Source organism: Thunnus maccoyii, chromosome 23 (assembly GCF_910596095.1).
Source record: "Thunnus maccoyii chromosome 23, fThuMac1.1, whole genome shotgun sequence".
Lineage (NCBI taxonomy): Eukaryota > Metazoa > Chordata > Actinopteri > Scombriformes > Scombridae > Thunnus > Thunnus maccoyii.
This window is the reverse complement of record NC_056555.1, coordinates 5,243,474-5,255,713: the sequence shown is the minus strand read 5'-3', so window position 1 is coordinate 5,255,713 and position 12,240 is coordinate 5,243,474. Positions and strand designations below refer to the sequence as shown.

Here is a 12,240-nt window from a genome sequence, read left to right as displayed (position 1 = left end):
TGTGAAGTCCCTTAAATTGTCATTATCAGGTCAAAATATCAATTTGTCCAATATCTTGATAAATTTCCAAATAACACTCACATCAGCCTCAGCTGTACTTTGTCTTTAATGCTAATTGCATGATAACGCACTAGCTACGATCGTGACAAAAGGTAAACATTATACCTGCTAAACATCAGCATGTTAGTGTTGTCAATGTGAGCATGCTAGCTTGCTGACATTAGTATTTAGCTCAAAGCACACAGAACAACTAGCATGGCCGCAGAGTCTTGCTTTGTACACTGCTTGCAAAAATAGTATATTTTAAAAACTAGTATACAATACATAGTGTACACAGTTAGTAGCTGTGTTTCACTTCCACACTATCTAAAAAATCTCTGCAATCCATCTCTGCAAACTGCAATCCATCCGGATTAGCATCAAGTAATCAGTACACACAAAATGCCCACTTGATTTGATATTTAGTACCTTGTACGACAGCATTACCTGTATTATAAATTTGTACCGTGCAAACTTGTGAGGGACTTTATGTTCCTACAAAATTTGGGGTGCGAGAATCAAACCTTCACTTTGCTTAGGGCTTATATGAAAAGATCATCTTTTATACCTCACAGGCTGTTGCTGTCTCTGCTGCTGAGCAGTTGGAAGCAGTGTGTGATTAAACCTCCAATAAGTATGAGAAGTTCATTTTATTTTCAGGGCATCTCATTGAAAGCAAACCTCTAAGTGCTAAGGGAGCAACTTCTAATCCGTTTAATCAACCAGAGAGTTATTTGAGGATTTGGTGAGAAGTTCCTTCTCTGCAGCTGCTCCACCATCACCTGTGGTTAAATGACTGCTTCAATTTACATAAATAACAGACGGGAGCTAGGATTAAAGTTCAGCCATGTTTAATGAAATCTGCCTCAGATCTTATTTATGATACCTGCAAAACTGATGTAGAGTCATGCACCCTGGTGACTGTCACACATAGAGCCATGCCAACATGAAAGAGAGACAGCCACTGAACTATGCTAGTTATTCATTTTCACTTCTACACATCAAAAGTCAGGCCCGTATTTTTCAATTAAACTCTGCAGGATACCTTTCATTGTAGCTGCAGTGCTCCTGTACATACGTGCACACACTTCTGGCAACAACATGAGATAAAAGTATTACCATTTTTGTGGTGAACAATTCTGGATGAATTTCTTCTCTGTGTTGCATGTGTCAATGTTTCCTGCACATATTCTCCCATCCCTACCAAACCAACCTTAAATCAGCCTTAAAAAAAAAAAAAGATTAAGTTTAATATTTATATTGCCATCTTCAAGATCAATGTACATGGAGGGCAATTCTTTGATAACAATATTAAATATAACAGTGACATTTACAGTTTGAAAGGAGTCTCTGGATGGAAGTCACAATGAGAAAACAAACTGAGGAGGAATGACAGACAGTGTGATAACATAAAAGATTAAAATTCCCTCCTATCAGATTTACTCACAGACTCCTTATGCTACATCTTTGCAATATACTGTACAACATAAAATAATGGGGGACTGGAATCATGGCAATTTATACGTCAAGTCTGCTACAGTACATCCTCTGCTGATTATGGAGACAAATTCAGTACACCAGAGGGCAGAATGACACCAGTATTTTCACCATGAGGGTGAGATGCAGTCTGATAGTCAGTTATATCTTTGTAACACCAGAGAAGATAAATAAACAGGTTCAATAAAATGCAGAATGACCGGCTGTCAGTCACCAGAGTTTGATTTCCTCACTTGGATCCATGTTGTGCTGATGATGCAAGATGACATCTCCAAAATTGTCCAATCACTGAATCCAAATTATTTCAATTTTTTGAGCTCTTAGTTTGTAAAAAAGCCATTGTGAACATGAACCAGATCAGAACTTAAAGGGAACAAGGTGTCATGTCTTTCTTTAGTTCAGACCGAATGAACCGAACTGCAGATGTGAAGGCACCTTTTAGTTCCTTACACTATGTAAATAGTAATGCTCAACTTATTTAGGAAGTGGTTGAGGCCAATGAAACAGTTTTTACCTCTATATGTTATTTTAAGGATTTCAGTATTATTTTCAATAAAAACGTTCCCCAGTAAAATTAAAAAATGTAATTTAAAAAAAAAATCTGATGTTGAGTGCATTTTGTTCCTCATAAAACATTTAGAAAGCCACTTTTTTAAAGATTTCAAATCATGCACTGTTTACATTCATGTTTGTTGGCTGGCAGTCTTCTCTACTGCCTTTGTTGTCACATTGTTAAGTAGAATCTGCAGCAGAGTGTGAGAGAAGTGACAAAATGTTAATTGTGCCACTCACACACACACATCTGCACAATACAAACACAACAGGTACACAGGAACCATTACAAGTGGTCAAAAACCCCACAGGGTACCTTTATCAGATGCAAAAAAAAACTAACAGGAGTGTGACCAAGATGTTAATTAAGTGCAGGGCCTTTAACTTTGATCACAAAGGTGTTTGCAGGAGAGCATGGAGAAAATACCTTCACATTTTTCTTTTGTTTTGTAGTTTTTTGTAGTTTGACAAAACACACCAGAAATACAAATGAGGATAAACATATATAATATAAAACCACCTGACCATACAGCAGCAGCTGCTAGTATTTGGGATTCAGCATGAGACCCTGTTGAGTAAATGTGTTGAGAAATGGGGCCCCTGGCTGATGATCCATTTCAATTCTCTCCATTACCCATACATCTCACATGTGAACCCTAACAAGCAGCTGGCTGGCCGGCTCGACGCCAAATTGCACCAAATTGTTTTCTTCTGATATTGTTTGCATCCTTGCTTGCCAGGGGGAATCAAATCACATCACGCTGCGGATGATAATATGAAGCATTATCATTCCCATTCAAAATGAGGGGGGGCATTTGATAGAGAACACCTCTCAGATATAAACAGGTTTATTTTCCCTCCATACTATTTATCAGTGATGATTGAGATTGTGTGATGCATCATCTCTCAGTAATCCACCCTGCGGCCTCCTCAAGTTTTCATTTTCACACAGAAATGTGTTTGAAAATGCATCTAATTCCAAGGTGGTAATAACTAACATTGTGACCTCTATTGATTTGTATTGTGAGCATGTTTATGTGAATTTCCAAGATTTTCAACATACCTGTGAATATGAATGTTTTCATACGTCACTGGCTCTAGACCAGGACTGTGGCCAAAGAAATTAGAATAGTCAGTCACACACACAACTCTAAAAATAAAGTGGTGGTGTGATTTAGTCATTTTAAGCTTGTTGTTGCCATGGTCAGTGCGGATAGAAAAAAAAAAAATCACCTCTGTCACTTAATTCACAATCATACATTCTTCTTGTACAGCCACTAAATTAACTGATGTGCTTGTTTGCTCTGTACACCTGATGTAAGGAGAACCGACAGTGTGTATTTGATGAAATGATCCATTGTTGAGTTTGTGTAGAGGTCTCTTTATGATGGAATGACAGAATATTCACTGAAAACAGATGAAATTACACTGGTTGAAAATTGCATCCCTGTTTTATCAGCACTTAGTGGTTGTTTTCTTCTCTTTCTCTCTCTCCACATCTACAGCATCTTTTCCCATTTCACTCTCCAGTAAGGAGACAGTGCAATACTGACACTGCAGGGCTAATCATTTCACCTTCTTTGAATCAACAGTAAACTCCGTGTTTGGAAAATGTTTGTTTACCAATCACATCAACTGGACTGATCAATACATTTACATTTGGGGTCACTGGAATGCTCAGGTTGTCAATTTTCATTTAAGGTTGAAATCAATTGACTTTGGTGATCCCCTGACCTTTGCTCTAGTGCTACCATTAGGTTGACATTTGTGGTTTTGAGTGAAATATCTCTACAACAATTTTATGGATTACCAAGAAATTTGGTGCAGCCATTCATGGTGACCAGAGGATGAATCCTATTAACTTTGGTGATTTTTCATCTAGCACCAATAGTAAAAATTTTCCCTTATTCAGTGAACTATCTCAACATCTATAGATGGCTTGGTACAAGATTTGGTACTCTGACACTCATAACACCCTCTGGGTGAATTTGAACAATTTTGGTCAGTGCAGGTCAAAATGTTCATTTGTACTTGTAATACATGACAAATGACATTCCCATCAGCCTCAACTGTACTTCATGTTTAGTGCCAATTAGAAAATGTTAGTGTGCTCACATACTAAATTAAGATGGTGAATGTGGTGAACATTATACCTGCTAAACATCAGCAATGTTAGCATTGTCATTGTGAGCATGTTAGCATGTTGACGTTAGGATTTAGCTCAAAGCACCAATATGCGTGGCAGAAGAGTCTTAGTTTTGTTCAATTGTCGATAGATGGTTTTCAGGTGACATAAGGCAACCTGTGTCGGCCATGTTGGAGGTCATTATCATGTGGGCAGCAAAGGTAGAGAAACAAAGGTAAAACTTGGCAGTTTCAACAGTATTTATAAAACATGGTTTATTTGTCAGCATTTCAGGGATTCGATAAGTTGTTGGCTAGCTCACAGTTATTGGTTGGCCAACCTTCTCACATGAAGTAAGCTGAGTGTTCTCAAGCTCTACCTCAGAATACTTGGAATAGTTTGTAGTTTATCACAATAATCTTCATGAAGAAAGAATTTACATTGTTTATAAAGCATTCACAGATGGCACTCAGCTTGTTCAGCTATTGTGGCGGTCACTGCTCATGTTAACAGCCCAGACTTTCCCCTATTAGCTAACTGTTGCTAGACATCAACAACTTGATGTCTGCAAGAGTACTTTTTCGGGAAAGAATGTGCTTTCATGACTTCACCAGCCATCAATAGAAAATAGAATGACATAATGAATGAATAGAGAACGTCTCTCCTCATTCCGATTACTACAACAGTATAACATTATGAAGTGATTTCATCAAATGTCCATCTTCATGTAATCTTTATGTAATCTAAATAGGAGACATCAAAACACTCCTAAAAGCTATTGATTTTCTGCCTGCTTTATGAGAAAATGCTTTCAAGAAGAAGAGAGTGCAAAGGGGCAGAGGGGGCAGGAGAGCCGTGCTGTTAAGTGTGCTATTAATCAAGAGGAGACAAGGGAGGGGGGTAATCAGAGATTCACTTCAATGGCATTACAGCATTCAACAAATTGACTCAACTCCCTGACCTCCTGTTGGATGATTACCAATCTTATTTAGTAAAATTGGAGTAAAAAGCTCAAGTGAATACAGGTTGTTTTTAGAGACACATCAAAATATAGAAAGGAAAGCTGCAGCACATCATGTCACATGAAAGAAAGCATCCAACTTTTATAAGTGTTCTTTAGCGAGTCCCAATCCATACCAGCTGTCAGGCCCATTCCTGACTCTATCCCCAACATCAACTGTAACTATCACCACAATTGATCAGCCAATTAAAAGTGTCACAAAGCAGTGAAAAATGCCTGTCACAATTTACCAAAGCACACGCTTATATCACCAAGCCACCTGTCTTGTCCGACCAACAGAAAAAACTCAAAAAGGTATTCAGTTTAACTTCACACAAGACAGAGAAAAGCCAGAACCTAAGAATGCCTGATACTTTTACTAGAAAAGTTGAGGAAAATGATGAATTGATTAAAAAAAAGAGTTGCAATAGATTACTTTCCTGTCGATTGACCAATTGATGCCCCGGCCCTATATAACACATACATGCACTCATGTATGTGTTATATACACCCCCCCAAGTCTTCAATCCATCCCGATGGCTAATTTCAATTTCATGATACTAAATGTCAGTGGCCTAAATTCCTTCATCAAAGAGGCACTGCTTGACCCCAAGACTTTGAAGAGAAAGTGGAGTTACTGGTGTTCACCTTCGTGGGGCAGCGTTGTGTTTACTGTTTGCTTTTGTAATATACATGCTCTGTTTGATGCCCTTATAGGGACAATAAAGTCATAAAGTATAATCCGTGACATGAAATTTTCTGTCGCACTTTAAGTTGCGCATGACTGCATAAAAGCTAAATGTATGTGAGGGATGAATATGGAAGGAGCTTGATTTTTCATCACAGAGATGGGATAAATTCTTATATCCATTAAGTATCAATTCCACATTAATCCTCAATTGCAATTTTTTATTAGATAATAAATGTTCAATCTTTTGCCAAAGCTGTTTTAGCATCCACGGTTAAAAAGTGGAATACAACTAAGTACATTTTCTCAAATATGGTACTTAGGTACAATCTTGAGGCCATCTGTAGCCTACTTTACTTGAGTATTTAAATTTTACACTTCACTACATCTCAGTGAGAAATATTGTACTTTGTACAACACTACATTTATCTGACACTAGTTACTTTGCAGATTTTATTTGATGTACTGCCATTGATTAAAATAGCCATAAAATTGTTAAAATTAGCTCTACCACAAGCAGCTTCAATATTAAAATGTTGCTTAAACCTTAAAGCATCAGTTATAATAATGCAATAATGTATGATATAACACTACAGTGAGCATTCAGCCTGCCTACTTTTACTTTTGATATTTTAAGTACATTTTGCTGATAAAACTTCCATACTTAACATTTTGATTGCATGAGTTTTATTTTTTTATACCCCATTTGATTGCTATTCATCCTCTGAACTGCTATGAAAGTTTTTGTGATCTCTGAATACACTACAGAATACTTCCAGTCTTTGCAAAGATCAAACCATTCGTGGAACTATGTTTGTATTAGACATGAAATTAATATAAAATATTCATGTCAAACTTAATATCCCTGAAAACAAAATACTGTGAATATTTTCATCCTTGATTAGTGTTTGACTACACAGGCAAAGTAGCACTGTCACAACTTATTTTACTAGAAATCAACTAAATGGTAAATGGATCAGATGGTATCTTAGGACTCACCAAGCCTTCACTGACCAATCAGAGCTGAGAATTCAATAAAGCTGTGACATTCAAGGAGGGGGATGTCATCTTTGGCTGCTGGGCCCCAAACAGCTTCAGCTGGCTCCCTGACAACCAGCAGAGGTACACAAGTCACAACCTGCCCGGCTGAACACACACACACAAATGCTACAACAATTACTTGATTAGTTTATCAAAAACTAAGTAAAAGACCTTTTCACAAATCAACCATTACAGGCATGTCATTTTTCATGCAACAATGCCCACATTTTGCTGATTCCAGCTTCTCAAATGTGAATATTTGCTGGTTTTATTTGTCTTCTATGATAGTAAACTGAATACCTTTGGGGACTGATCCTTTCCAAATGTGCTTTTGTAGGCCAAAATCCACGGGCCGTGTTTTGAGCAAAAATGTGTTAAAAGGTTTATCTGAAGCATACATGAGGCTTAGGCCACCCAAATGAATAAAATCAAGTGAGTATCTGAAGTTTAAGTCTTTTTATTACAAAATTCCCTCCTTGTGTTTCCCTGGACAGTGTTTCCTTGTTGATCTACAATGGAAGGATAGTAACAAAAAAAAGGGAAATTTGAACTAAAAAGGCTGTAACTTTGGAAGATATTCACTTGATTTGTCTAACTGGGATGACTTACAGCTTCATTCAGACATGATAAGACATCTACCAAATGTAGTAATTGCATTTCCTGAAATATCGATCAGTTTTGTTAACAACGGTGTTTAATGCTACAGTGAACAATGATAACAGGTAATAGCTAGGTATCTGTCTGTATAATGCATGTTTTACACTCCAAACAATTTATCCCTGAACAAGACTGATCCCGACTTGTGAGTCACTCTGGATAACAACACCTGCTGGCTGCTTTGAGGTTTGACTGTTTACTAAAACTACAGTCTTGAGAGATCATTACAGCGCACACTGAGCCAACATCCAAAATACCTTTTTGTGGAATTTGCTGAACAACTCAAATCAGAATCTAAAGGAAGGCAGCATGTCTGTCAGCACTCATTTGTTTTCTTGTCAGTTTTATGTTATTCATCAATACAAATGAAAGCACAGCCAACAGAGGTAGATTTCTACCCTTTGTGTTACATATTGTGCTCATTTTTACTTCTACATATTTTTTACTCTTGATGTGATCAGTGTTATACTTTCTAAGAATTGCAGACTAGTCTCTCCTCCCAGGCCTGAGCCAACTGACATTTAATATCATCCAACTTGAAGCATGTAGTGGCTGTTAGTAAAGAGTGCAGGAGTCAACTTGGCCTGACAGCAGATTCAACAAAATATTGATGTGACTTTTGAAAGATCAGATAAAAGCAGAACATTCAGAGAAATTCCAATAAGAATATCTGACAAGTAAGTGCACAGATGGAAGGCTGACTTAAGATTGTGCCTTTACTAAAGGCTTTACTAAATGCCAGTGTCAGATGGAAGACATTTTGGATGTTGTAAAATGTCTGCACCAAGCTCAGTGTGAGTTGTAACAACTTACCAGGGGACCCACTGGAGAAAAGGTCAATTTTCAAAAGCAAGCAGTGAAACAGAGACAAGTAGTAGTACAACAATTCAGTTGATGTCATAAAAGTACAGAAGTCTAGCAATCTGTGTGAATCAATGCATTCTCAGAGCTAGTTTGTATACACTCAATAGATTTTGCCTATAGGCAGTTTCAGTTAGTGATTTTCAACATTTCCCACAATGCCTTACATCAACAACCCCCAGGGAACATTCACCTGTAGGTCTCCTCAAGCATCACCATCAACAGCTCAGAGTCAGTGCAGGAGAAAAGTTAAGCATTGCTGGGTATATATCAAATATACGGTTGTATGTTTGTACAGTATTTTACATTGTGACTTGGCTCACTTTTGTAACAGCTTTAATTTGCTAAATGCAACGAATTTTGTCTCCAAAATCTCAAAAAGCAGACATGTAACATCTGTATGAAATGAGGCAAGACATCACACAGTAGCAGAGCAACACAACATCTGTGTCACTGAATTTTAATCATTGCTGCATTTTAAAATAAAAAGTAACTCTCTAAAGTACTGTAACTAACTTTCCATAGAACAAGTCTGCAGTGGTCATTTCCTCAACATTGAGCAATTAGCAATGACAGAAAAGAGCAATTTGTGCAGAGGTCTGCATCAAAATCACAGAGTAAGACTGAGACAGTCTCTTTATTAAATATACTGTATTGCTGTATCTATATGATGAAGTCTATAGTCTGATATAATTGTAATTATATTTTATTGCATCTGTTTACGTTTTCCTGCATCTGACACAGTTTGTTTCTATTCAAGACACCAGAACAAAGGATATTTACATCCCTTGTAATTGTAATCATCCAACATACAGTAAGCTACAGTAATACTGTATTGCTGGAAAGTACAATTTACACAATTGATACAGACACTCAATACAATGCAACATTTTAACAGTAATCACAAGGAAAAAAGTGCTTTTCTTAAATTATGTTGCAATGCTGCCTATAGGTAAAGTGGGAGAAATGCTTGGAAACACATTGATTCAATGATCTGCATGCTTCATAATAAGCCTTCAAAGTTGTGCTAATATGTGGCGTCTGCATTCTGAGCAATGGCGTGTGATTTTGTGATTTACATTTTGAATTTTAGGATAACATTTTGTGTTTAAACGTAAGATTTTAACGGGTCAGTTTGCCTCTTTGCAGTAAGGGTTTTACACATTGAAACTGTGTTGCCAAAACCGAGCCAGAGAAATCTTAAAATAATGCAAATGAGTCCCATTTTGTGGGGGTCAAACTTAAGCCCATTAAAATCAGGAAAGACTGAGCTATGGAGGAAGGAGCAAAAAGCTAAAATAGTGGAATAAGATGAGCTTTACCAGGTCAAATAAAAGATTAAGTGCAATACTGTTTGAAATGTAAAACATTATACTGCTGGAATAGAGCATCTGTGCCAAGTCAATTACTCTGGACAAAACAAATCTGTTAACACTTCATTCAGTTAAGAGTTTTCTTTTGCTTTTGGTTGTGAAACCACTTAATGTGGTTAGTTTTGGGCTCCAGTTCAAACAAAGAATGTCATTTAAGTGGATAATGGAGAGTGTAATGATTTAATGAGACGAAATGCAGGAAAGCAAAGAAAAATGCTAAACATTAGATGTAACAACTAAAATTTAAAGAGCCCTCCCAGACATGTTTTAAGATATATATAAAATACATTGAGTAATAATTTGTCTGATGAGTTTTCCACGAAAATCCTTAAAATGTCATCTACCCCTTCTTCCTAACCTATAATTCCAGAATCTATGAATATGTAAATATTGACGTTTCAGTAGTTTAACTGTGGGACACAAGATGTCTCCTACACCACTGTAAAGTTCATTCTCAGTGTTTGTGCACTGCAGGCTTCAAGTTTCCACATCATACTTGTATAAGTTTCATACTGGATCAGGATTGGCTCCTAAACAATACATGATTATCATGCTCATAGACCCGCCTGATTTTCAGTGAGCTCAGAGAAACTTTCCACTTTCAGCAGATGAATGTGAAAACAAACTCTGCACATACATCATTCTGCACAGTGAAGCTCAAACATTCAGCTGTACAAACAAGGCAAAAAACACATTTGAGTGGAGGGGGACTTTAACCAAATTTGTGTTGCATGTAAACATGCATTCTATCTCTTTGTCCCTCTCTCTCCATCATAATTATAATTATACAAAGCTCATCAGCAGCTATTAATGTAGCCCTAATCAGTGTTTCACAAGTGCTGACAGCCACCTGCACATGATGTTCAGATTAATTATAACAAAGAACTGTACAGCGAGCAGTGTAAAGAGAATATCAGTGCTGAATGACAACATAATAATGATGAAAGCACTGGAGAGTCACTTCTCTGAACTTTCTTTAACCTCCTTTCTCAGGTATCCAGCCAAGTCAGGCCAAAGTGTGGCACACTTGGCTGCATTCTGGCAACAGAGGACCAAACATGTTACTGTCACTGCTCTGTATATGGATGCCAGATCTGGCTTTGGGGCTGCTGACCTTGGAATCAGCTCCAGTTAGCAGCACTTTGGGTCAGTGTTGGTACTTGCAATTCTGGCATGTTATTTATCACAAGCCTGGCTTGAGTCTGGGAACCCAGCATGTCAAATTTGGCTTCTGTTGTCATTTTTTGGTCACAACTTGGACTTCGGTATGAAAATCTTAAAATTTGTTTGACAAATGCAATTACATTAACTAAAAAATTATTACCACATAGTTCAAATGTTGAAATACTGCTGTTTCACAAGTGTTTTTGTATATTATACAGTAGTTTGTAACTTTTTCAGGTTGTGAACCCCCAGGCCAACCACAATGGGATTTTCCTTCTCAGATTGTTTGAAATGAAGGAAATTGTGAGGAGGAAAGTGTGAAGAGTGAAATTCAATATTTCACGAATAAATACCTGCGGCCGCCATGGTGGGAACCACTGTTTAAGTCATTTATATGACTATTTTATAAACTCTAACTTAACTAGCAGTGAGAAAGAGATGGTCCATACAGATTAGTCATAGTTTCCCCCCTCTGCACCGCCCAGATCTGAATCTCGTTTGGCGGCAGATTGTGTATTCAGGGCTATTATGTAAACTTGTCCTCGAGCAGCCCGTTTGCATGCGGGGCGGGACCCTGTCTGCCCAAAAGTGAGCTCTCTCCCACTACAATCTTTTCGCGCTGTGGCCCAGGTACTGTTAGCGCCACTCCTGCCGTCCCCCTCCTCCCCCCGGCCTCCCATCTGTCTGTTACAGCCGCAAAGCTAATTACAGCCTGCCAGAGACAAAGGCCTGGGTGATTAGGTTAAAGATATTAATAGCGGGTTTCTAGGTGCGGGGATTTACTTCTTGATGCTGGTGTCACTGAAGCCAAACTTCTCAGCTGAACGTCAAAGATCGTCTAGAGAGACGACGAGTCACTCGAATCCCATCCTCCGGTCATAAAGAACCCTATACATATACTTCTCTAGTATTCAGAATATATGGTTTGTATTCACTTGTCAAAAATGATCAGGATTTGCAGCCATTACTATTAGTTGTACTTAAAATTAAGTAATGACAAAGTTACAGTTATAACATTTTATCATGTTACTGATTTGTTAAGTACTGTAGCATTGTCCTTTGTCCTTTCCATGTACGGAGGACTCTTTAAAGTTATAATCCTTAAGATTTTCATGAAATCAGTTTTGGCTCTGTTTATGGAAGACATGTATTTGTATTCTGTAATATCTATATGTACTAGTTTTCATCATTAGTGGCAGAGTCCGCCATTCCTGTGTTTAATTCCAATTGCCTATTGGATATT

The 12,240-nt window shown here is 37.6% G+C and overlaps 1 protein-coding gene across 4 annotated transcripts in view; it reads right to left on the bottom strand.

Annotated features, from left to right (window-relative positions):
- The window catches only part of LOC121890385 (fish-egg lectin-like), a 33,355-nt gene that overhangs the window by 13,384 nt on the left and 7,731 nt on the right, over positions 1–12,240 (bottom strand). For 2 of the 4 annotated variants that reach the window (XM_042402568.1, XM_042402570.1), the window contains exon 2: positions 6,916–7,007. In XM_042402568.1, coding sequence (XP_042258502.1) covers positions 6,916–7,007 — 92 coding nt within the window. Of the gene's footprint in view, positions 1–6,900; positions 7,008–11,350; positions 11,747–12,240 lie in introns of those variants that run through there. The other 2 variants (XR_006093768.1, XM_042402569.1) reach the window with 2 other exon arrangements.